The sequence below is a fragment of the Carcharodon carcharias genome, chromosome 19 (genome assembly GCF_017639515.1).
Source record: "Carcharodon carcharias isolate sCarCar2 chromosome 19, sCarCar2.pri, whole genome shotgun sequence".
NCBI classification, from domain to species: Eukaryota; Metazoa; Chordata; class Chondrichthyes; order Lamniformes; family Lamnidae; genus Carcharodon; species Carcharodon carcharias.
The window spans coordinates 34,712,083-34,739,783 of NC_054485.1; the positions used below are offsets into that span (position 1 = coordinate 34,712,083).

The 27,701-nt window shown below is 39.7% G+C and overlaps 1 protein-coding gene across 4 annotated transcripts in view; it reads right to left on the reverse strand.

Annotated features, from left to right (window-relative positions):
* Positions 1-27,701, reverse strand: part of macf1a (microtubule actin crosslinking factor 1a) — a 651,250-nt gene that overhangs the window by 174,932 nt on the left and 448,617 nt on the right. For all 4 annotated transcript variants that reach the window (XM_041213072.1, XM_041213073.1, XM_041213071.1 and 1 more), the window contains 7 exons: positions 27,417-27,566; positions 24,227-24,460; positions 23,568-23,819; positions 21,568-21,796; positions 21,000-21,316; positions 11,878-12,054; positions 6,223-6,346 (listed from right to left, as the gene is read on the reverse strand). In XM_041213072.1, the coding sequence (XP_041069006.1) occupies positions 6,223-6,346; positions 11,878-12,054; positions 21,000-21,316; positions 21,568-21,796; positions 23,568-23,819; positions 24,227-24,460; positions 27,417-27,566 (1,483 nt within the window). The remainder of the gene's footprint in view (positions 1-6,222; positions 6,347-11,877; positions 12,055-20,999; positions 21,317-21,567; positions 21,797-23,567; positions 23,820-24,226; positions 24,461-27,416; positions 27,567-27,701) is intronic.

A 27,701-nucleotide genomic window follows, 5' to 3' on the forward strand; every position in this document is an offset into this window, starting at 1 on the left:
GGAAGGGGAAGGAAAGGAAGGAAGGAAGGGAGAAATGGAAATGGAGTATAAGAGAAAGGGAGAGAGAAGGGAAGATCAATGAGGGAAAGGGGATTTGTGTGTCAGAAAAGGAGAACAAAATGAGGGAACAGAAGAAAAATACTGCAGTTGCTGGAGATCTGAAATAGAAACAAAGTGCTGGAAAAACTCAGTAGGTCTGGCAGCATCACTGGAGAGAGAAACAGTTAACATTTAGAGTCCAATATGACTCTTCTTCAGAACTCAAGTATATTCATCAAGGTATGCATATGATATAAACTGAAAGTACAATTTATAAATATCTCTTGAAGCCATCTCTGGGCACCCACTATTTTTAAACTGGAAACTATGTCATGCACAGATCCTTTCAGCAGTTACCACAGTGGATGCTGATAGCTATGCAGTTGATGTCTGATGATGAGTTACACAATTATGAGGGTTACCAAATAATAATCACTAGATAATAGTGATTCACACTCTAATTAATTATGATATATTCACTTTTATAAGCAATGTAGAAGAAAAATCAATTTGTCAAACAAACAATATAAATTGCAGCTAACTCAGGAGTTAGGAAACAAAAATAGAAAATGGAAGTAAATAAAAAGATAAAACAGCATCTGTAAGCAGAAAAGGCAAATAAAGTAAAATTAACACAGACCTACAAAACATTTGCAGTCAGATTGTTATCTTGACTGCAACGGTATTGGTTTAAATACAGGATTCTGAGTTATTCTTTTACCAAAAACTTTAATAGAATCAAAACTTCCCAGTCTGGAAAAAGCTACATAAAAACTGTCCGTGTGTAAAACAGGCCTAGGAATATAAATTGACAGATTTTATCAAGAGTCTGGCTCTGTGACTTGTTTAGAGTCATATGAGCTTCTACTTGAGAATTGTATTCTGAGCTTAAAAAACAGGTGTACATTTGATGGGCTCAATATTATTCAGGGAATAAATATCCAATTTTCTTGAAATTTGCCAGATATAAATTCAGCATCTATCATTGAAGAGAAAATGCTAACTACCAATTTATTCCATGACAGAGTTCTTGTGAAGGATCCAAGTTTTGTAGCAATATTATAACTGTTCTTTCCTCGAGTCTAAATTTGTATGGTGGTATGCCCATTGGAGTTCGACTGTGTAAAAGGTAGAGAGGGTTTAGACGGTTATCATCATCTTTGCCTATGGAAATCAACACTGATGTATTCTTTTAATTCACCTGACAGTTTTACTGAAAACTTTTCATTCAAAGAGAGAGAATCTTAATTGTTAGCACAAATAATAGCTTTCTAATAAGAAGTATCAGGTAATTGCCCCTGTCATTTTACCACAATTAACTAATTCCATCATTTCTTTTTATTATTTCATGGGGTGTGGGCATCACTACCTAGACCAGCATTTATTGCCCATCCCTAACTGCCATTGAAAGCTGGTGGTGAGCCTCCTTCCTGAACAGCTGCAGGCCATGTGGTGTAGGTGCACCCAGTGTTGTTTTGAAGGGAATTCCAGGATTTTGATCCAGAAACAGTGAAGGAAGAGGTATAGTTTCAAGTCAGGATGGTGTGTTATTTGGAGGGGAAATTCCAGGTGGTGGTGTTCCCATGCAACTGCTGCCCTTGCCCTTCTAGGTTGTAGAGGTCACAAGGTTTGGAAGGTGCTAGCAAAGGAGCCTGGGTGAGTTGCTGCAGTGCTTCTGACAGATGGTACACACTGTTGTCACTGTGCATTGGTGGTGGAGGGAACTAATGTTTGTGGATGGGATACCAATCAAGTGGGCTGCTTTGTCCTGGATGGTGTAGAGCTTATTGAGTGTTGTTGGAGCTGCACTCATCCAGGCAAGCAGGGAGTATTCCATCACATTCCTGACTTGAGCTTTGTGGATGCTGCACAGGTTTTTGGGAATAGGGGACCAGTTACTTGCCGCAGAATTCCCAGCCTCTGACTTTTGTTTCTATTCATTCATGTGGGCATTGCTGGTAGGCCAACATTTGTTGCCCATCCCTAATTGCCCTTGTTCAGAGGGCATCTAAGAGTCAACCATATTGACATGGGTCTGGAGTCACATGCAGGATGCCAGATTTCCTTCCCTGAAAGACATGAGTGAACCAGATGGGTTTTTATGACAATCAGCAATGGTTTCGTGGTCATGATCAGACATTTAATTCCAGATTTGTATTGAATTCAAATTTCATCATCTGCTGTGGTGGGATTCGAACCCAGGTCCCCAGAGCATTACCCTGGGTCTCTGGAATACTAATTCAGTGACAATACCACTATACCACCACCTCCCCCTAACCTTGCTCTTGCTGCCACAGTACTTATATGGCTGGTCCAGTTCAGTTTCTGATCAATGGTAACCTCCAAGATGTTGATGGAGGGGGATTCAGCGATGGTAATGCCAAGGAGAGATGGTTAGATTCTCTCTTGTTGGAGATATCACTGCCTGGCACTTATGATGTGCGAATGTTGCTTGACACACTAGCCCATGCTTGAATGTTGTCCAGTCTTGTGGTATTTGGGCATGAACTGCTTCAGTATCCGAGGAGTTGCGAGTGTTTCTGAACATTGTGCAATCAGCAAGCATCCCGACTTCTGACCTTGTGATGGAGAGAAGGTCATTGATGGAGGAGCTGGAGACGGGCCTAGGACATTACCCTGAGAAAGTGCTGCAGCAATGTCTCAGGACTGAGATGATTGACCCCCAACAACCGCAGCCATTTTCCTTTATGCGAGGTATGACTCCAATCTGTGGATACCTTTCCCGATTCCCATTGGCTCCAGTTTTGCTAGGGCTCCTTGATGCCACACTTGGTTAAATGCTGTCCTGATGTCAAGGCAGGCACTCTCACCTCACCTCTGGAGTTCCGCTCTTTTGTCCATGTTTGGGCAAAAGCTGTAATAAGGTCAGGAACTGAGTGGCCCTGGCAGAGCCCAAACTGAGTGTCAATGAGCAGGTTATGCTAAGTGCTGGTTGATAGCACTGTCGGTGATACCTTCCATCACTTTGCTGATGAACTGTATGGGGCAGTAATTGGATGGGTTGGGTTTATCCTGCCTTTTGTGAACAGGACCTACTTGTGCAGTTTTCCCACAGTGCAGGTAGATGCTAGTGTTGTAGCTGTACTCGAATAACTTGGCGAGGTACGCGGCTAGTTCTGGAGCAGAAGTCTTCGGTACTGTTACCAGGATGTTATCGGGGCTCATAGCCTTTGAAGTATCAAGTGCCTTCAGCTATTCTTGATGTTACGTGGAGTGAACTGAATTGGCTGAAAACTGGCATTCGTGATGCTGGGGACCTCAAGAGGACGCCGAGATAAGTCATCCACTCAGCGCTTCTGGGCAAAGATGGTTGCAAATGCTTCAGCCTCACCTTTTGCACTGACGTGCTGGGTTCCCCCATCATTGAGGATGGGGATATTTATGGAGCCTCCTCTTCCAGTAAGTTACTTAATTGTCCACCACCATTCCCGACGGGATGTGGCAGGACTGCAGAGCTTAGATCTGATCTGTTGGTTGTGGGATCGCTTAGGTCTGTCTATTGAACGCAGCTTCCATTGTTTGGCATGCAAGTAGGCTTGTGTTGTAGCTTCATCGGGTTGACACCTCATTGTTAAGTATGCCTGACGTTGATTCTGGCATGCTCTCCTGCACTCTTCATTGAACCAGGATTGATTCCCCGGCTTGACAGTAATGGCAGAGTGGGGGATATGCTAGGCCATGCAGTTACAGATTATGGTTGAGCACAATTCTGCTGCTGCTGATGGCTCACAGCGCCTCGTGGATACCCAGATTTTGAGTTGCTAGATCTGTTTCAAATCCATCCCATATAGCACGGTGATAGTGCCACACAATACAATGGAGGATATCCTCAATGTGACAATAGGACTTTATCTCCAAAAGGACTGTGTGCTGGTCACTCCTAATGATACTGTCATGGACAGATGCAGATGCATTGGTGACAGGTAGATTGTTGAGGATGAGGTCAAGTAGTTTTTCCCTCCTCTTGGTTCCCTCACTACCTGCTGCAGACCCAGTCTAGCAGCTAATGACCTTCGGGAATCGGCCAGTTCGGTCAGTAGTGGTGCTACTCAGCCAGCCATTCTTGGTGATGGACATTGAAGTCCCCCAACCAGAGTATATTCTGCGCCCTTGCCATCCCCAGTGCTTCTTTCAAGCGGTCTTCAGCATGGAGGAGTATATATCATCAGTTGAGGGAGGGATGGATGGATGGGGGCACAGTAGGTGGTAATCAGCAGGAGGTTTCCTTGCCTATGTCTGACCTGATGCCATTAGATTTCAGAGGTCCAGAGTCAATGTTGAGGACTCCCAAAGCGCCTCCCTCCCGACTGTATATCATTGTACCGCCACCTCTAATGGATCAATCTGTCGGTGGGACAGGGCATACCCAGGGATGGTGATAATGGTATCTGGGATATTTTCTATAAGGCGTGACTATGTCAGGGTGTTGCTTGACTAGTTTTTGGCACAAGCCCCCAGATGTTAGTAAGGAAGAGTTTGCAGGGTTGACAGGGCTGGGTGTGCCTAGGTTGAATGCCGGGTGGTCTTTCCAGTTTGATTCCTCATCAACTTGCTACAGTTTGATACAACTCAGTGGCGTACTAATCTTTTTCCATGGGCATTTAAGAGTTAACCATATTGTAGCGGGTCTGGACCAGGTTGGGATGCCGATTTCCTGCCCTAAAGGGCATTAGTGAACCAGGTGGGTTTTTATGACAATCAACAGTGGTTCCCATGTCATTCCTCTCATGTCATCACCATCGCAGGCCATCTCCACCCCACTTTTACCATTCCATTCTTCCCATACAATTCCTCGCACATCACCATTACTGAGACTAGCTTTTAATTCTAGATTTATTAGTTGAATTTAAATTCCACCAGTTGCCATGGCGGGTATTGAACCCATGTCCCCAGAGAATTAGCCTGGCCTCTGGTTACTAGTCCAGTGACATTACCACAATGCCACTGCCTCCCCCTCCATCCTACCCATGCAATTCCTCTCAAGTCATCCCCATCCCATTCCTTCCATTGCTCCGAGGCTATCTCCATCCCAGTCTTGCCATGCCCATTCCATTTCTCACAGAAAAGGTCTCTCCAGCCAAGGGTAACTTTGTTTTTGGGGTCCCCTCATTTCCTCCTTTTTGTTCTCCACCAACTCCCCCACCCTGCCATCAACCATTGGCAGCATGTCCGTCATGCTTTCCTGGTACTCTGCATGGCCCATGTGCTTCTGCGCGTGCCAGGTACCGCCGTCCAAATAAACCTATATGCAGACCCACCCCCAAGCTGACCAATCAAAACAGTGCAAACAGACAAAAACTGAATATTATTATAGATATTAACTTACCTTTATTATTTTTAGCTGCTGAGAGAAATGCATACTTGCATCATTTTTTTTTTGCTTTTGTTTCAGATTCCCAGTATTTATTTTTGTTATGATGTGAAAGTTATTCTAGTTTCCAATGAATCACCTTAGGCTTTTGGAAATGGTTGGCTGGAACAGCATTACTCTGACATAATTAGCTGCTTCATTAATTTAGTGCCAACATGTTACTATGATTGAGAGATTCCCTGCAGAAAATCCCATTTGGTGCTGTTTTCATTTTCACCATCTCCAAACTAGGTAGGATTAACTCAACAATTCTAAATGATTGATGTACTTCTTACTGAAGTACTTTCAAACGACTTAACACTTGAACTATGCGCCACTGCAGCAAAGACATCATTCAGTAAATATGTGTTATGCAATACCAAGGGGACTCTGGCATATTTGCCTGGATCACTACAACCTCCTATTAGGTTAAATTTCATACTGAACATTGCTTCTCTGAAATATTATTGCACCTTATAAAATATTATAGTAATTTTGTTTAAATGTAGTCTTTAATTGTACAAATTCTTTAATCTGAAACAGTTGTATTATCTTCAAGTTTTCCAGTCATTGTTCATGTGACACTTAGCTATTTGCATCAGATTCATGAGCTGCCTTATGAAAATAAATGAACATATTTGAAACCGTCAACTACAGCAAATTTCTAAGAATGTGATTTAGAAAGTACAGTGGATAGTTCATATTAAGTGCAAGTAATGAAGAAACTTGTAGTAATTGCTGATGTGAGGTGTTGTTTTCTCATACTTATAATTGGAGAACTACATTTTGGTATAAACTGTTGAAAACTCTACCTGTTCTTTGTTGAATTTGATCCTGGTTTGGAATAAGGTCATCATTCAAGGATAGTAATGATTTTGCTGCTTTCTGTAACTTTTCTACAGTGACTTGATGTTCAGCTAAATCTCCCTGAAGCACCTGTAATTACACAACTGCACAGTGTGACATCCAGAATACAAATTAATAATTAACCGTAAGAATTACATCTGTAACACTGCTTATTTACAGTGCCACATAAAATGCAAACACAAAGTAAATAAAATCTACAATAATGTTCACTAAACACAATTTGAACAGCTCCAAAAGTTAGAGGCAAATTCCAGCAAAGTACAACGACAACGTGCATTTATATTCTGCATTTAACCTATAAGGTTTCTCAAGGCATTTCACAGGAGTGTCACCAGATATTAATAAATAAGTGTTTGTTATTATGGGGTTGTATTTGACTTTTATTTAATAACAATTTATATATGATAAAATTTCAACTAAATTAATCCTTTGTTCTGTTTCAAGTATCACATAGCTGCTCTGATGGCCTGATGGACACTGCTCTGCCATACAGAATACAAGGCCCTTTCTGTAAAAGTGCTTTAAAAAGTCTCAACTCCCTTTGGCCAAGGAGGGAAAAATTAGCAAGGACCTGGGCTTCTGATTGACATCCATTGTGTGCGTGATTATTTGTATTTGGGTATTTAGTAGGGCAACATTTTGGCAACACTGCTATAATCTGCTGACACACACCTTTACAGTGCAAAACAGCCATTTGGGCAAAAATATTGAAGAGGCTGTTGCCTACAGGAGCCTTCAGAGAAAATGGTGAGAAAATTGCCAAAGAATATAAAGATCTGTGACATGGATTTTCCAAGTGCCATTATATTAGTGCTGGCAGTAAATCTTTTAAAATTAAATAAACAGGTTTATCAGTTTTAAAATACCAGTTAGAAAATCTGGATTTGTCATAATTGTTTTCCAGACAAAAGAAAGCATTTATCAGCATATTTGATGTCTGAGAATACTCTAATATCCTTACACATTTCCCAGTTTGGCCTTTATGTGACTCCAATCTTATATCAAATCAGCTGATTCTTAACTGCCCTCTGAAATGGATTGGCAAAGTGCTCAGTTGGGCAAATAGGAATAGATAATAAGTCCCAGCCAAGCCTATATCCCAGAGTAAAAAAAAACTTTTGATAATGTGCATCTCATATAAAAATCAAAACTAGAGAAGTTAAGTAAGCCATTGAGTGCAGAATTCTGCTGCCAGACCTCTTCTGGCTCTTCAGTATTAGGGAAATCTTGGAAGATAATTTATACAGGTGATAGATTTGCCTGTAATAACATGTGTTATTATTTATGGACAGACAAAATTCCACATTAGGGTATCACAATTATCCTGACAAGCTTGTATATTATTCTAGCTTTGCTAAAATTTAAAAGGACCTATTCCAAACTTACTAAAAAATAATTAAACCTTTCTCAAAGAACCACATTTACTGGGGACATTTAGAAGCAAGTTATTACCAATATTTATAGATATGAAATCATGCACATGGTTCTTAAACTTTGCTGTAGCATCCAAGAGTGCAAACCAGATGGAATTCTAGACTGTTAAATATGCTAGCAGACTATTCAAAGAAAAATCCACAGATGACCAGCAGAAAAAATGCAATATATGAAAATTCGTAATCCATAAATGCAATTAGTTTGAAAAAGTTTCAACAATTTCTCAGTAAAAAATTCAAGTATAGGTACTTTATTTTAAAAAGCACTAATAAGCAAAATCAAAGTAGAAATCTTCTGCAGTGCTGCAGCTTCCCCTAGCTACAGGCAACATGTACAACACAACTGGAGACAGCTCTGCCTTAATCACTAAAACGACCAGGAAAGCAGGTGGAAAATTAGATATGGAGCATTTTGCCACAGTATTTACAAAAGAAAGAAATTAACTCATCTCTTAACTGGATAGTTTGCATTTACATATCAAATACAGTGAAACTACAATTGATTTAATTGATCTAAAGTTATTACAGGTTAGAAATTTTTATCTCACCAACAAAACTTCCAGAGAGACCACAGTAAAAGCATTAAAAGTAATCAGCCAGAAAAAAATATCAAGAGTGTCTTGTATTTAATAGCACTTAATCACATCTCTGAAATGTTTTAAAACATACGATAAATTACTTTGTAGTATAGTGACTGATGCACGCTTAATCACAAAGTTTTTTTTTGTGCAAAGAACACAGATTTGGTCATTAGCTTTTTTGATGTTAGCTGAGAGGAGAATGTTGGTCAGGATACCATGAGGACTCCCTTGCTCTTGTTTGAATAGTGTCATAAGATTAATGTTAAATTGAACCATCGGAACAGGTGGAAAGTTTAATGCATCAACCAAAGTATGCATCTCTGTCAGTGCAGCATTTCCTTAATATTGCAATAATATGTAAACATAAATTTTGCGCTCTCAAGTCCTGGGGAAGGTCTTGAACCCAACATTTATACTCAAAGTGTGCTATAAAAATGAACCAAGCTGACACTTGAATCAGAAAGTGGTTCTTTTGAAATGATAAAAATGAAGGTTCATTCGGTATCCTCATTTTTATAAGCCAGATGCCTTCAACAGAAAATATGCCCCTTCTCTCCATGCACCGTATATAGGCAATAAAAAGAATAAGCTAGTGTTTATAGAGAACTAAAATGAACCATCCCACCCCTCCCAATGAGATAATGATAGTTAGTGGAATTATTCTAAAGCTCCATAGGTTCTTCCATCTATGAAAAGGGGTACAGCATCACATCATTGACCATTTCAAAATTTGACTATCAAAGGAATTTATTTAAGAAATATAACAGGTATTTATAGCAGAAAGTATATTGCTTTGGTTCCTTTAAAAGAAAATAAATCTTTGCAATTTCTATGCTAAATCTGCTATTATTTTGAATTAATACTTGATACACTAGTCTTTTCTTGTATTTCAGCCTCACTTAAATACTTATGTTACATAAATACCCTTAGAACATCAGTTCAGCTTCTTCAATTTAAATAACTGACAAATCACTTAAAAATGAATCATCAGTCTTACAAATATCTGAACCAATCATAGAGCAACTTTCTTCATTTTTCAATCATTTGACTTGGATCCTCTCACAATCTTGTAAAGTTGAAAGGCAACTGAACAAACCTTGCAACATTTGTATTGATTTAAGGCAGGGAAACACAATTAACTGCAGTTTTTAAATTCCTTATGCATTGCATGTAAATTTAATAAAGGACACAGACCAAGCCAAAATTAGAAATAAAATATATAATTTGTCTGAGTGGCATGCCATTTTGGGTCTCTTTTACCTCCATGGCCTTGTTCCTTCCTATCTCTGTAACCACCTCCAGCCCCATAAAATCTTTGTCCATCCCAATTTTAATAGCTCCACCATTGACAACTATGCCTTCAGCTGTCGAGGTCCCAAGCTCTGGAATTCCATTCCTAAAATCCTTTGCTCCTCTACCCCTCTCTCTTTTAAGACACCTCTTGGCCAAACTTCAGGTCACCTGTTTTATTTCCTTATCTGGTTCAGTGTCAAATTACGTCCGACAACACTGCTGTGAAATGGCTTGTGATGTTTTATTACATTAAAGGTGCTATATAAATGCAAGTTGTTGTCGTAGTACAAAGGCCACAAAAGCATATATGCTTAAAATCTCAGCCCTCCATCTAAAGTTGAATTCTATAGCCTCCCAATCAAGAAGCATCTGTACTGGATAATTGCTGCAGAGAAATGAAACCTGGAAAAAAAACAAAAACACTAAAACTATGAGCATTTCCAACTCTTGGGGTAGGACTTTACCGCTGGCGAGCAGGGGCGGGGCCCGCTCGCCGACGCATAAAATGATGCAGGATGATGTCAGGCGGAACACCCGACATCACCCCACCCCATTTAAATTTTCAGGAAAGCGGGGGCGCAGCAAAATCAGTTGCGTGTTCGCCGACCTGTCAATGGCCAATTGAAGCCATTTACAGGATCAATTAAGCAATTAAAGGACCTGCCCGTCCAACCTTAAGGCTGGCGGGCAGGCCAGGAGCCCCGGTGGCACTAGAAAAAACATGAAACCTCATCCACTGGCAGGATGGTATTTCATGTCAGGTTTTAAAAATTTTCATAAAGTTGTTATGGAAATTATGAACATGTCCCAACTCACGTGACATTGTCACATGAGGCAACATGTAAGGGAACTTTTATTTCTATTTTTAATATTATTGAATGTAGAGCCAATCTCCCTGAGTCAGCACTTAGTCTCAGGGAGATGAGTGCGCTCTTTTGTGTGCATGCGCAAAAGAGCGCACTCTCGATTTTAGTGAATTCCCCCCCGCCTGTACAGGGAGCGCATAGCACTTCCCTGCGGACGCCATGGTGGGCAGGCCTTAATTGGCCTGCCCCCATAAAATGGCGCCGCGTCTCCGATTGAGGGCGCTGATCGGAAGCATGCCTGGTTGCGCCAGCCATCCATCAGCCTCCCCCCGCGACGGGGGGAAAATTCGGCCCTTGAGTTTTGCTTTTATAAAAGGGACTGTATTTCTGGAAACCATGGGTCTTTTACCACACAATAATGCAAAATAATTTTTGCTTGATACTTTAATGGGATGAATTACTTCTGGTTTCTCCCACTCTGGCCACTACAAAGCAGGAGAAGCTAAGAAAGATCGTGGGTTACATCTTCATGCCACACTGCTGATGTGAAAATACTTACTCCATCCTCCAGTAAAAACATCACCTCACATCTTGAGCAAATAGAACAGAAAATTACATTTTCAGAAATTTACGCATTAATGTACTTCATGAATTGAAAACAATAAAACCCTGGGCAGGGTTTCAGAACAAGGCTGGGGGGGGGCGTTAACAATCAGGAGCAGTGTGGAATTTTAACTCCAAAGCATGCATGTTTTTTTATATAAACAGTTTCCCCACCCAAAAGTAAGCTTGATCAATAGGCTTACTTGTCTGCCAGGTGGGGAGTTCTCCAAAAAAGACTGAAAGTTTACTGGTTGATGGCGGTAGGATATGCAGGGTGTCGGGGGAGGGTGGGTGGTTTGTGTGGGTACTGTGGTTGGGAAGGTTCAAGGGTAATCGTGGGGGTGGAGGTTGGTCAGGGAGAGACAAGGAGGGGTGTCGGAGATTGGGGGCATGACTGGCTGATTCAGCAATCACGTGGATGCTGTCAGTGAGAGATTGTGGAAATGGTGGAGGTGGTGCTCGAGTGCGCTTTACAGATTAGCTTGTTGGACCTGGTGGAAATACTTCTGTTCTTCCTGGCCCAAAACTAATGCTGTGAAGGCACTTTTACTTTCATCTCCTTTTACTAGGTTCACATGGGTTAAGAATAACACTAAAAATTAGAAGCACTCAGCCTGCATTCAACCATCAACCCACTTCATAAGGGTAAAATGGGTATCAGCCCATCATCCTGTCTCTGTTAAAACTGGATGTGATAGCTCTGAGCTGATTTGGGTTCCTATTTCAGCTGTTAAGCTTTTCAATCTCCCACCCAACCCCAAACCTACCTGCTTTTCTAGTTAAATTACCCACTTTGCTCATGGTCCATGTTAAAAATCTTTTGAATTCATAGTTTTGCCTATAATTTGAATAAAGGATTTTACACATATGTGAATTTGATTTACCTTGATATTCTCAAGCTGCATCTGCAGGCTTTGCGGATCAGAAGAAATTGTTTCTGACAGAAGTTTGTCTCCAGTTGTCTCTAAGTTCTCTAGCCACAAATCCAGCCCACTGGCAATCTCTTGGAAATGCTGGTATTTCTCCAACATGTTGGTCAGGTGAGAACCAAGTTTATTGCACTGTGAACCAAGCAAATAATAATATGGATGTTTAAAATCAGCAATTTTGGTGGCATATGCCAGATTTGTTTCATGCAACAAGTGTCCAACCTATCCAAGGTATGTCAAGAAAGTACATTGCTTAAAAAATAATGTGTGGCAATCAGTCATAACACAGCATAAGGTGTTTCCTGCATCAATATCGTTGAGAACTAGAAATGAAAAGGCAAGGTTCATTGTGCGCCAACAAAAAAGCGAGCAAAGTAAAAGAGAAGATCATGGAATCAGTGAGTGATACAAGACAAGTAATTAGGAAAGCCAATAGAATATCATTTATTATGAAAGGAACTGAATACAAAAGTAGGGAGGTTATGCTTCAGTTATACAAAGCACTCATGAGACACATCTGGAGTACTGTGTAGAATATTGGTCACCTTATTTAAGGAGGGATGTAAATGCATTGGAAGCAGTTCAGAAAAGGTTTACCAGACTAATAGCTGGAATAGGCATGTTGTCTTATGAGGAAAGGTTGGAGTGGCTAGGCTTGTATCCGCTGGAGTTTAGAAGAGTAAGAGGTGACTTGGTTGAAACATAAGATCCTGAGGGGCCTTGACAGGGTGGATTAGGTTATTGGGGGTAGGCAGGATGCAGATTTGAGGTTACTATCAGATCAACCATCTTATTAAATGGAGGAGCAGGCTGAAGGGGCTGCATGGCCTACTCCTATTTGTATGTTTGTATGCAAGACGAAAGGAGGGCATTAAAGCCATCACACCAGTGCTACAGCTCTTTAGTAGAACTATCCAATTAGTCCCATTCCCCTGTTCCTACCAATAGCCCTGCAATTTTCTCCCCATCAATTTCTTATCCAATTCCCTTTTGAAAGTTATTAATGAATCTGCTTCCACAACTCTTTCAGGCAATGCATTCCAGATCACAACAACTTGTTGCGCAAAGGGAGCGTTTCCTCATGGTGCCTGTGCTTCTTTTTCCAATTACCTTAAATCACTGGATACTGACCCTTCTGCCACTAGATACCCAAGGCAAGGTCATTAATATTTATTAAAAAGAGCAGTGGTTAGAACACTACTTTATAATTCCGTACAGTCTGAAAAACAAATGTGCACTATTACCCTCACAAGATTAAAGTCCAAAGGCTTCAATTTTGTGAATCAATCTATTATATGTACTTTATCAAACACCTTTTGAAAGTTGATACACACAACATCAATTGCAGTAGCCTCAACAATTCTCTGTTACTTCAAAATGATCGATCAAGTTAGTCAAAAACTATATGCTTTTAAATCTTCCTGGACTGACTTTCATTTATTAGCCAATCCTTTTTCAAATACCAATTAAGATTGCCCTAGATTATTGACTCAAAGTTTTCCCACTGCTGGTGTAAGGCTAACTGACCTATATCTGCTAGGTTATCCCTCGCTCACTTTTGGACATGGGGGTAACATTTGCAATCCTTCAGTTCTCTGGCACCACCTGATATGCAAGGAGGGTCAGAAAATTATTGTCAAAGCCTCCACAATTTTCCACCCTTATTTCCCCAGTAACTTAGGGTGTCTCTTTTCTGGAATGGGATGACTTTTTTACTTTGATCACTACCAACCTTTTGAGTATCTCCCATCCAATATGATGAAACTAGAAGTAATTGGGTTTAAAAGTTTGTAAATTGCAGAAGGGAAGACCAAAGGAAGCAAGGGGTTCCATAATCTTGACTTCTGGAAAGGATAAAAGGCTCTTTGCTCAGAAGATACTCACCACTGATTCACCTCACTTGAAAGTTCTTGTGGGGAAAAGGAGGTTGAATATTTTCAAGACTCTGCCTCAGTAATGAATTGATTAAATTACCTGTTTGGAAAACCTGACTCTCATGCACTGAACTGAAAAGCCTTCTCCTCAACTCTTCGAGGTGGTGATATTCAGGTTCAGCTGGGGGAGTTAGGGTAGTGGTAATGTCACTGGACTAGTAATCCAGAGGCCCAGACTAATGCTCTGGGGATATGGGCTCAGATTCCACCATGGCAAGTGTTGGAATTTGAATCCAATTCATAAAACTGGAGTATAAAACTAGTCTCAGTGCTGGTGACCATGACAACTATCATTGGCTGTTGTAAAAAACCAATCTGGTTCACTAATGTCCTTTAGGGAATGAAATCTGCCATCCTTACCAATTCTGGCCCACATTTGACTCCAGATCCACAGCAATGTGGTTGACTTTTAACTTCCCGCTGAAGTAACCCAACCAAGCCACTAAGTTCAAGAGCAATTAGCAATGGGCAACAAAAGCCAGCCTTGCCAGCACACCCACATCCCATGAAAGAATTAAGAGAAAAAGTTGTGATGTCTGTTGGGAAGAAGTGATTTCAAACATCTGAGCACATAAAATTCTCAGCCTTCTGCAAAGAGCACTCTGGTGCTGCCAACCCATATATCACTGCAAATCCACAGAAGCAAAATGCTGTGTGCTTCCAGGTTTTCAGTGGAGATATTAATGGTTGAAAGACAATTGCCCAAACCAAGTACAGTACTTTAAGAATGATGAAGTAGCTACCAACATCGTACAGAATGTCACAGGCCCAACTCAAGCCATTTAAAAGCACAGGGTGCCTAGAGCGCATTACAATGTCGTCATCTTCAAAAAGAACCACCCTGAAGAATGGAACAAGTGTTTCTGAATAATGGTACCAAATTTGTTGAGGAATGAAACAACAAAATCTCAAAGCAGTGGATCAAGGTTCACTCTTCATTTGACAACCAACTTTACATTGACAAACATTGGTGTAGATAGCTTGAAAATCGGAGGTGACACACTATCTTGCTACTGGTTGGCATGGAGAACTGTGCATTAGGGAAGTTTCTTGCTTAAACTTAAAGTAATAACAGATTTTGAGTGCTCAGAACAAATTAATGATAGTGCTGAGCAACCAGAGGTACTGGACAAGACAAATGGTTACTGTCAATTCAGCATGGGTACTCAAGCCAGTAGGTTTGAAACTCCTGGAACTTAACATTGCATTTCATATAGATATCTACATAATCTTTTAACAGTTTTGGGGCCACCTTTGAGTTCAGAATTCGTAGATGGAAAATTGTGGACCACTGGCAGGCAAGATTGGCTAAGGTTAATTTCACTAATTTACTTTGTACTACTTCAATGCATATTTTAAATGATACACTTAATCCTTAAAATGTTATATTTATTCTACTGGATATGCACAAAAGTGAAGAAAATGGGCAGGAAGCCATGACGTGCTACCACACTAAACATGAGATCCACCAAGGAAGTAACTGTCACCTGAAACTGCTGTTGAAATCATAGCGACCTTTCAACGGTGAACTTAAAAGAGATGGGAAATAGTAAAATAAACTAATCTGACAAACGTGGCATAACTTCTGTCCACTGTCTACAGATGGAAATAGGAAAGATAATTAATGCTATTCAAACAAGATGCGCTTTATAGTTGATGTAGAATCAAGTCATGAAAGCAGCATTTTGAGGACAAACATTTTACAACATGATTGGATACTGCTGTGGATTCATTTCTGGGGCCTGCATGCATTCAAGTCAACTTTAGACTGATGGGATGAAAGGCATATTTGTGTTAGTGCCAAGAATCCCATTAAAATGTCCTTAATTGGCACAAATTGACAATTTCTCTCAGAAAGGCTTTCAGATATTTGGTGTGTGAAATAAGAAATGAGTAGTGGTGGATTGCTTATCTGAGGTTGTGCTGAGACAAATGGCAAAATAGATTTAAAGTCAATTTGGCACAGGAACATTCAGCCCATTGATTTCATGTTGGCTCTCTGGAGAGCCATCCAGTCAGTCGCATCCCAATCCAATTTTCTTTTGAAAGCATTGCTTGTCTCTGCTTCAACCACCACCATAGGCAGTGCTCCAGATCATTAGCAGTCACTGTGTTAAGAATGTTCTTCCTCACATACCCACCCTGAGCTTGTTGCCTAAAAACTTAAAATCTGTCCCCTTGGTCCTATATCAGCAGCTAAAGGGAACAGATTTTATTTTTCTACCTTACCTTGTTTGTACTGGAGTGTTGCTTTGGGCTACATTAGAGTGCTTAAGTTGGAGTTTGATGAGTGAGGGAGTTCGGGGAAGAGGGAAGTAGGTGATCCTTTCATTTTCTACTTTTTCTCAGAAAGAAGAGCAGTGGCCTTGGTAAGTAGGATCTGACGAGTATTTCTACAGTCCTTAATATACTCTAAATTAGAGGAAGTAAAAGTAAAGGGACCAATTTAAGGATAAGTCATGGCAGGGCAGCTCAGCCATGTGGAATGCTCCTCCTGTGATGTGGGCAGTCAGAAAGCTTCCAGTGTCCAGGGCGACCATGTGAGCAGGAAATGTCTCTAGCTGCAGCTACTCAAAATCCGCGTTTCTGAGTTGGAGCTGTGGCTGGAGTCACTGTGGAATATCTGCAAGGATTAGGTCTTCATTGATAGCACGTACAGTGAGATGGTCACACCACAGGTAAAGAGCGTGTAGGCAGAAAAGGAATGGGTGACAGTCAGACAGAGTAAAATTACTAGAGGGGGGTTGTGGACCCTGGGTCCATCTCCCTCTCTAACAGATTTTCTGTTTTGGATACTACTGGGGAGGTGGTTTCTCAGGGGAATGTGGCCAAGAGCGTGGCACCACGAGAGGCTCAGTGGCACAGTAGGGGAGAAAAAAAAAAGTTGGGAGAGCAATAATGATAGGGGATTCTATAGTAAGGGGAACAGGTAAGACATTTCTACGGCAGCAGTTGAGACATCAGAATAGTATGGTGCCTCCCTGGTGCTCGGGTCAAGGATGTCACTGAGCAGCTGCAGGACATTCTGAAGGGGGAGGGTGAACCTAGAGGTTGTGGTCCATATTGGTACCAACAACATACGTGAAAAGAGGGCTGAGATCTTGAAAGCAGATAAGGAGCTAGTAAATAAATTAACAAGCAGGACCTCAAAAGGTAGTAATCTCAGGATTACTCCCAGTGCTACATGCTAGTGAGATCAGGAATAGACCAGATGAATGTGTGACTGCAGAGATTGTGTAGGAGGGGTGTATTTAGGTTCCTGAGGCACTAGGACCGATTCTGGGGAAAATGGGACCTGTACAATCTGGATGGGTTTCACCCCAGCAGGACCAGGACCAATATATTTGTAGGGGTATTCACTAATACTGTGGGGGGGGCTTAAACTAGAATGGCAGAGGGATGGGAACCTGAGTGGGAAGACATAAGAGGGAAACAAAGATAGGAATGAAAGACAGAAAAGTAGAAAGCAAAAGTAGAAGGCAGAGGAAACAATTGCAAGCAGCAAATAGGGCATGGTACAAAGAAATATGTGTAAAAATGTTAAAAAGTCTAAAGGCACTGTATCTGAATGAATGAAGCATTCGCAATAAGGTAGACAAATTGACATAAACAGCTTAAACGGGTATGTTTTGATTGTGATTACTGAGACATGGCTGGAGGGTGACCAAGGCTGGCAACTGAATATCCAAGGGGACTTGTTATTTCGGAAGGACAGGCAAAATGGAAAAGGGGGTGGGGTGGCATTGTTAGCGAAGGATTAAATCAGTGCAATTGTGAGAGATGATATTGGCTCAGAAAATCTAGATGTAGAATCAGTCTCGATGGAACTAAGAAGTAACAAGGGACAGAAAACATCAGTGGGTGTTGTCCATAGGCCTCCAAACAGTAGTGGTAGGGATGGCATCAAACAGAAAATTAGACATGTTATCTAACAACGGTACTCCAGTAATCATGGGTGACTTTAATCTACATATAGACTGGGCAAACCAAATTAGCAATAATCCTGTGGCGGATGGATTCCTGGAGTACATACCAGACAGTTTTTTTTAGATCAGTACGTTGAGGAACCAACTAGGGAACAGGCTATCCTAGATTTGGTACTGTGCAATGAGAAGGGGTTAATTAATAATCTTGTGTGCGGGGCCCTTTAGGGAACGGTGACCATAACATGATAGAATTCTTCATTAGGATGGAATGTGAAGTAGTCCAATCTGAAACTATGGTTGTAAATCTAAACAAAGGAAACTACAAAGGTAAGAAGCATGAGTTGGCTAAGATACATTGGGGAACTTCATTAAAAGGCATGATGGTGGATAGGCAATGGCTAACAGTTAAGTTTTGCATCGCAACTGTTATACATCCTTTCTGCCACAAAAAACACAACAGGAAAAGCGGCCCAACCATGGCTAACAAAAGAAATTAAGGATAGTATTAGATCCAAAGAGGAGTCATAAAGTTGCTAGAAAAAGCGGCAAACCTGAGGATTAGGAGCAGTTTAGAATTCAGCAAAGGAGGACCATGCGACTGATGAAGAGGGGAAAAATTGAGTATGAGAGTTAACTTGCAAGAAACATAAAAGTGGATTGTAAAAGCTTCTGTCAGTATGTAAAAAGAAAAAGATTAGTGAAGACAAATGTAGGTCCCTTACAGTCTGAAACAGGAGAACTTATAATAGAAAACAAGGAAATGGCAGATTAAACAACTATTTTATTTCTGTCTTCATGGAGGAAGATACAAGTAGCTTCCCAGAAATGCTAGGGAACCAAGGGTCTAGTAAGGAGAAGGAATTGAAGGAAATCAGTGTTACTAAAAAAATGCTGGAGAAATTAATGGGACTGAAAGCCAGGGCCTGATAATCAATATCCCAGAGTACTAAAGGAGGTGACGATGGAAATAACGGAAACGTTGGTTGTCATCTTCCAGAATCTATAGAATTTTGCAACAGTCCCGGCAGATTGGAGGGTGGTAAACGTAACCCCACTACTTAAAATAGGAGGGAGGGAGAAAACAGGGAATTGCAGACCGGTTAGCCTAACATTAGTAGTAGGGAAAGTGCTAGAGTCTATTATAAAGGATGTGATAACAGGACACTTAGAAAATATTAATGGGATTAGACAAAGTCAACAGGGATTTATGAAAGGGAAATCATGTTTGACAAACCTACTGCGGATTGTTGAGGACGTAACTAACAGAATAGATAAGGGAGAACCACTGGATGTGGTGTATTTGGATTTGCAAGAACCTTCTGATAAAGTCCCACATAAAAGGTCAGTACACAAAATTAAAGCACATGGGATTGGGGGTAATATTTTGACATGGATTGAGAATTGGTTAGCAGACAGGAAACAGAGCAGGAATAAACAGGTCTTTTTCAGAGTGGCACGCAGTGACTAGTGGGGTAGCGCAGGGATCAGTGCTTAGGCCCCAGCTATTCACAATATATGTCAATGATTTGGGTGAGGGAACCAAATGTAATATTTCCAAATATGCTGATGACAAAACTTGGTGGGAATGTGAGTGATGAGGAGGATGTTAAGAGGCTTCAAGGTGATTTAAATAAGTTGAGTGAGTGGGCAAATACATGGCAGACGCAATATAACGTGGATAAGTGTGAAGTTATCCACTTCAGTAGGAAAAACAGAATGGCAGAGTATTATTTAAACGATGATAGATTGGGAAATGTTGATGTATAAAGGGGCCTGGTCGTCCTTGTACACCAATCACTGAAAGCAAGCATGCAGGTGCAGCAAGCAGTTAAGAAGGCAAATGGTATGTTGGCCTTCATTGCGAGAGGACTTGAGTACAGCAGCAAGGATGGTCTTACTGCAGCTGTGCAGGGCTTTGGGTGAGACCACACCTGGAGTATTGCGGGCAGTTTTGCTCTCCTTACCTAAGAAAGGATGTCCTTGCCATAGAGGGTGTGCAGTGAAGGTTCACCAGACTGATTCTTGGGATGGCAGGATTGTCATATGAGGAGAGATTGGGCCAACAAACATGTATTTACTGGCATTTAGAAGAATGAGAGGTGATCTCATTGAAATGTGTAAAATTCTGACAGGGCTGAACAGACTGGATGCAAGGATGATGTTTCCTCTGGCTAGGGGCTAGAACAAGGGGTCACAGTCTCAGGATACAGGGTAGGCCATTTAGGACTGAGAGGAGGAGAAACATCTTCACTCAGAGGTTGGTGAACCTGTGGAATTCTCTAGAGAGAGGACTATGGCATTGAAATAGAGGTTTAGCCATGATCATACTGAATGGTGGAGGAGGCTTGAAGAGCCAAATGACATACTCTTGCTCCTATTTTCCATGTTTCTCTCTAAAACTATCTTGAAAACCTCTATCAAATTTCCCCTCAATCTCCTTTGCTCCAAGGAGAACAACCCCAGCTTCTCCAACCAAACCTATCAAGAAATAATCATTTCATTATTACAACTAAAAGGAACAGAGGAATTTGAAGAGAACAAGGTTAAAATAGATGATCTTTTTGGGTGGCTCTCAGCCATCGGACTGCAGAAAGAGATGGGCTTTACACTGCGCTGTAACAGAGCTGGGTGTGCACAATGCTAACAATGCTTGCCCAGAGTGAAATGTGTTCTATTCCACTCCATCAATCAGCTCTTACCTTAAAAGAGAAGAAAAGATCATTCTTTGATTTACATGAAGGTACAAAAAAAAATCTCAAAAATTCTAACTGCCTAATTTTCAAATTGAGTGCAACACCGCATTTGTGAAAGTGAGTTAATTTGTGACCAGAGGCTCAACAATTGCCTCAATATGTTGAATAAGATCTGTTCTGGCTTCAATTCCTTTGATGCTGAATCTGCCACAATTATACTTCACAGAAAATTAAATCTTATGTACCAGGTTGCTATTCTTTGCTGCAGTGGTCTGTATCTAATTGAAATGAGTTGGATCACTTAAGATGATCACAACGAACAGTCCCATTCAATAATAGTTTATTGTGTCCCATGCCCATTATTTACAAGACTACTGAACAAACCAGACCTCATACTAGACGAGGGCTTCCAATATGTATCTAACCACATATCCAAACTGATTGAGCTTGAGTTTTACTTGAATTTTAAAATACAATCTAAGACATTAAATACCTTTACATTTAGAAAATGAAAGATATCTTACTTTGGAATGAAGTGTGCTATAGCGGTTTTTGGCATCTTCCAACTTGTCCTTCACTAGTGTGCTAGTAGCAGAGGGATCAATTGGGGACTTAAAATTTTCACTTGCAATGGTTTTGGCAAAGACATTTGCGGTGTCCAGGACCTTTTGTCCAGAGATTGTGACATATCTTAAATCCCCTTTATGAGAAATAATATCCTCACAGAAACTCTTCTGTCTCTGCAGTTTGATTTGTAATGAATCGGTGTCCATCTCTCCAACTTTTATCTCTTCAAGTTCACTCTCAGATTGGATTAGCCAGGCCTCAAATTCACCATGGTCTATTTAAAAAAAATTAAAAAAGGTTATCAAATAATAAAGATTAAATAATGGTGCTGCAATAAACCGATATTTATGTTTTGGAGTGTTGGAGACCACCAAAAAGGTCCCAAATTATTGAAAATTCATTCTATCCTGGAATAATTCCAAATCATGCTATTCAAAACCAGTGCTTCATATAATTTTATTTACAATTCTTTACAGCTCACAGTATATACACTTGCTTGGAAAACAAAGTGATTCCTTCACCCACCTTTTAGAAATTTTTGGAGTTCTTCTTGCAGGGCCTGAACATGTTTCAGTTGAGTTTCTGCCTGCAAAAGTGCTGTCTCAAACTGTACTTTCAGCTCATTCAGATTACTCTGCAGTCGCTCTCTCTCTTCTGGTGAGAGGTTATGGCCATGCTTGTCCAGGAAGGACTGAGCTGACTGTGTCGCCAATATGAAAGCTTGCTGTTGTGATAACAATTTTTCATGTCGGGCCTGAAGAAAAATAATGCAATTGTGTACGAAAAGTAAAAAAGCTCATTTTCATTATCCTACGTTTGTCTCAGGGATCTAAGTCTTTTCTTTAGCACGAGACCAAATGAAATATGATACCTAAGTCCTCCTGATTTACTAAACTTCAGTAAATAATGACCAGACATTAAACAAATACTGATCTCGTAAATGTTTGCTTCAATTATGAAACCTTAATTTATATAATCATGTCCAGCACACAATCAATCAATACTTCAAGTTAATACACTGAGATTGTAAAAGGTTTAGTATTATTACTGCTTCTGATTAAGTAAGTTTAAAATAGGTGTTATTTAGTTTCAAGGAACCATGTTGAGAGTTCATGTCCTACTACAATAAAATGTATAAATAATGACTACCTACATAAAATCAGCTCTCATACTAAAGTTTGTCCATGATTCCTTACCAAATAAGCAACCTTCAGTTTCAGTCTTTTTATTAGAGCTGATAAAGTACCTCTCATTAAAAGTCCAAAATATCAGAGTCATCTCTTTGCATTTGGAAATTTAATTTTCTCTGGTAATGTACTGGCTACCATATTCAAAAATAAATAAGATTGACTTCTGAGTGTTTAATGTCTGATCTTTTTATTTCATTCTCTTGTCTTTAAAAGCACTTATTTGAAGTGACACCACACCAAAAGACAGGGAATCAGCTGTGCATAGAGCATCAATGTGTGTACAATGAAGCAGTCGCTCATGAATAAAATTAAAGCCCAGGGCAGTGAAAGATTAATTTTCCTTTCAAATGTCCCCTCCAAAGGTTTGGAAATTTTTAAACCTATGTAAAAGCCTGACTTGTGTATTGGATTTTACAGTATATCAACTGTAAAAACCCATGGAAGATTATTGTGTAAAATTTGTAGCACTGGGGAGGTGGGGAGAGGTCCCTGTGCACACGGCCTTTGGCTGCATCTGGACCCAAGCAGGGAGATAGGCCTGCCTGCAGCATTGGCAACCCAGCCTGTGTTGGTAGCCTGGCTGCAGGCAGTTGAACTGCCTGTCCTTCACATTGGGAAACTGGGGTCAGATTGGAAAATCTTAGTCAGCCTCTTTAATCCCTGGTTAGCAAGGTTCTTAATAGGTCTAACTGCCTGCCTGTGGGGCAGGTGGTCTTCCCAGCCCCTGATTCAGCATCAGCCTCAGTAATGGGGTCAGGAAACTGGCAGGCTGGCTTGCCTCCCGAGGGCCCAAAAATTCAGTTTGAAGCATTCAAAATATTCTATAAAAACTCACGTGTGATTAGAACCTAACAGGAAGGGAAGGGGACCGCAATAAATGTGAACAAGTTAAAAGGACAAAGGAAAATTGTGTTGGAGGGGAATAGAACTTCACAGTTGGTGTACCTGGAAGAGGAGTGGTAATAAATTAACAAGTAACAAGCAAAATATTGCAGATGATGGAAATCTGAAACACAAAAACAGAAAATTCTGGAAACACAGATGCTGTTTGTGTTATTCCAGATTTTATTTTATTCTTGTTATAAGTTCCTCTTAGGTGTTTAACAACATTATATGCTTGGATACAAGGAGTCAATGTACAGAATTATTCTCTTTAAGCAAGATTTTTGCATGTATATGTAGATATATAACATACACACACACACAACCCCAATTTTCTCATTTCTTCCTGTTTTGATATGAAGGGTCAAAATAATAAAATAGCAGTGATTTGTTGTTTGTTACTGCAATTGTTTAAACAGTGCACAAGACTGAAACAGACAGAAGTATTCATACCTTTAATGCCTGTTGCTGCTGGCTCAGACTTACACCCATCTCAGCCATAGTATTCATTACATCAATCTGGCCTTGCAGTTGTAAATCATTTTTTAATGCATCTAATTCATCATCTTCATGCTTTAAGTTCAGTTCCTCCTGAAGCAGTACATGATGAGAACACGATGCTGCCTCCTGTCCCATGGCTGAAAGCCACTCCAAAAGACCATCTATTTTAACTTTGTTTTCTTCAAATTCCTCAACTGTTTTTGCCTATAATAATTACATTTTTAAGTTAATTTGAGGATGCAATGAAGTTTTGATGAAAGATATGTTACTTGTCAAAACTTTGCTACATTTAATACTTAAATGTTTTAGAACAAAAATGATAATAAAAAAACTCATGTTCTAATCCAGAGTATGTTGATACAGACCAGTTGCTCATAATCCTAAAATTACTATTTCTAGGCTTGGTATTTCCATTATCAAATTGTCAATTTTCATGTAGCTGTAAAAGCTAGGAAACAGCAAGGACATGATTATTAAAATGCTGCTACCATATTTGCATTCTTTGCTGCTGGTATCTGTCTGAGTATTATTCTCCAGTGTAAGATTGGTATTTGTAGCAGCCTATCAATAGTGATTTTCAGCACTTCTGCAGATTTGGTCCTGTGTATTACCTTTTCAGTTTCCTGCTGAACAGCTTTTGTTAAGGCACTGTCTATTTGTTTCTGAAGTGTCTCAGCACTTTGACACAACACTTGGTGCTGAACCTTTACTTCCAGCAGTTTTGTTTCAACTGTTGCCAGTTCATCAGAATCTAGCTTCCCCTGATTATCCTCCAAAAAACGTTCTGTAGCTTTGGTCACATCCTCTACAGCAGCAGCATGTGACTGCATGTCTTCTTGCAATGCCTAAAGGGAACATAGCACCAAAATCAATATAATAGCATCTCTGCACAAAAAGACATATAAAACATCCATATATCTATCAATATATTCCTGCCTGCATCGCCTGACTTCCTAGATCATGTTTTAGGTACACTGTGTCAGTTTTTTTCTCCATTATAAATGTTGATTCCCAGATTTACAATGGGTTTCACTGATCTAAATTTCTCATACTGTAATTAGATATTCTGGTCACTTGGTAACTTCATACTGGTCTGTGAAAGTTTTCACACAGATACTCTTGAAAAATCTCAGATTCTGCCATTTTGTTTTCTCCTCAGACAAGTTTTAGTTCTAAGTTTTCTGTTTCCAGAGTGGATTCCACTCTGGATTAAGATTTATATAGTGCTGGGATACAAAGTTCTGTTAATTACTGAATCTAAATCACTAGTCTCTAGTACAAGAAATGGCTCTCATGAAACGTCTGTTGTGATGTTACGACAATACAATCCACTGAATTCCACAAAGCCATCAATGATTCATTACTTATGTTATCCAACTCTTACTACTGGATAGTCTGCAAATGACTGATGTTTATCTCAATAACAATAGCAATAAATACAGAATGGATCCAGATGGGAATTCTGAACACAAAGGTAATTCATTGTTGCTATTACGGATTTAAGATAGCTAGCCAGCTGTCACATGCAGTTTTGAGGTGGAATATATGCCTCCGTTTATTGTCTCAATGGCACGGTAATGATAATGGATTTCATTAAATTTGATCAAATTGGAGATCAAGAGAAGAATACATTTTTAAAGCAGAGTTTTAGTGATACTAAAACAGATGGTTCACCTCAAAAGTTATTTAGGAAGACTGTAAAAATAGGTATTATTGAACAAAAGTTTATTGAGGAATTTTGTGCTGTAAGATTATCTTTACTTCATCTGAAGAGTTAAAAGGATAATTAATTAAATGCCATGTAAATATAGCAAAGGACATATAGGATTATTTTACTGTTGTGGAATAGCCAAAACAGTTTTGCTGCTTCTCTGTGCTTTCATTTGTAAATAACTAATGTAGTCACTTTTGTCTGATAAATGCTCTCATGTGTTTGTTGTTCTGTCGTACCAAGTAAATTGAAAAAATAATACATATCTATTGTAAAAGAAAAATCCAGCATACAGAGGGCACTTGCAACTGGACTAATAGCCACAGATCAAATATTTTTTGCAAGCGCAAACTATGTAAAGTACAGCATCTGGTTTGTAAGAGCGAAGGGCAGCATGGGCTTGATCAGCCAAATGGATTCCTTCAGTGCCATTATAACTTTAAAGCCACTAAAAGAGAATGGTGAGTTCAAAATCCTAATGGTAACACAATTTAAAATGGAATTCTCTTTTAGTAGAAAATATATTGTAACATCAGTTGCATTAACAGGTCTAGTTTCTCCGTCATGTATTTATCTAGCTTCGGCTTAAACGCATTAATGCTAATCACCACAACCACTCCTGATGTTTCTAACTATTCCCTAGGTAAAGAGGTTTCTTCCTAATTTCCTGTTGGATTTTGTAATAAATCTCTTATATTTATGAACCCTAGCTCTGATTTCACCCACAAAGGGAAACACCTAATCTATATATGTTGCCACTTCAAAAAAAAACACCTACCCTATCAAACCATTCAATCTTAAAGACTTCATCAGACTACTCCTCAGTCTTTTCTTTCCGAGAGAAAATCTTTCTGCTCAATCTTTCCCGATAAGTATAACCTATCACTTCTGGTATAATTTTAGTAAATCTTTTTTGCACCATCTTTATATACTTTTTATAGGTTGTCCAGAACTGTTAACTGTACTCCACTGTGGTCTAACCATGATTCTATACAATTTTAACAAAGCTCCTAGGCTTTTCAATTGAAATGAACTCCAGCGTTTCGCTGGCTATTTTAAGGCCTTATTAACCTGCTTTGTTAGTTTTACCGATGAGTATCTGTGCCCACCACCTCCCCACAGATCTTTTTCTACCTCTACATCATTTAGACACTTATTTTCCAAGGAGTATGTGGCTTCCTTATTCTTTCTTCCAAAATGTACCAACTCACACTTGTCTATATTGAAATTCATTTGTCAATTACAAGCTCATTCTACAAGTTTATTAATGTCATTGCATTTTTTCACAGTCCTCCTCTGCATTAACCACAGCCCCAATTTGATGTTACCTGCCAATTTTGAAATCGTACTTCTGATTCCAGAGTAATTTTTTTTTTATACAGTGATAGAAATAGTGAAGAGTGACCCCAGCATCAATTCATGTAGATCATCACTTTCCACCTTTGACAGTTGGAGTAACCACCTTTAACTCCTATCTGCTTTTTGTTATGTAGCCAGCTCACTATCCATGTGGCTGCTTGTTCCCTGTCTCTACATGTTCTGACCTTAGTCATGATTCATCTATGCCGCACCTTATTAAAGGCCTTTTGAAAGTCCAAATACATTATAACGACTACATTACTTGCTTCTACTCTTTCTGTTGCTTCTTCAATTAATTCAATAAGGTTTGCCCCGAGTTTCCATTTTGAAATCCATTACATTTTGAGTTTCTAAATGTTTTCCTATTGCATCTTTGAGTAAGGATTCCAGTATCTTTCCAAATTGGTCTGTAGTTCCCTGAACTTGTTCTATCCGCACTTCTAATTACAGGAATCACATTAGGTGCGGCTCCGTGATATTTTACCGAACACCCCACCACTTGGTAAAATTCAATGTCTTGGTTATCTCATCCATAACTTCCGTTATATTAAAAGTTATTTCTCAGCAAAATTTAGGAAACTGAACGATACACTTTTGCTTTCAATGAGCTAGAGGATCTAGTTTTGCTTTTGCATTTTGAATACAGCATTTTAAATCTGATGACTCAACTGAAAAGCAGATAGGTGGGCAAATAACAAAGATGCTTTTTTACTGTAAACTTGCTGAATTACCTGAATTACACACTGTTGCTGATGAAGAGAAGGCAGATCACTCTCACCGACTGCCACCTGGTGATTGGCTACTCTGCCAGCTGTCTGAGCCAGCCATGTACTGAGCTCATCCAGTTTCTGCTTACATTCCTCTTGTTGCTCTTGCTGTGCCTGCAAGGAGACAAACACATATATGCCCAGTTTCCATTTCCCATTAATTGTGCTGCTAATTCTAAGAACATTTGTTTTGAAATAAAACTTTACACCGTCTATAGAATATTTCTGGATAGGAGAACAGAGCAGATC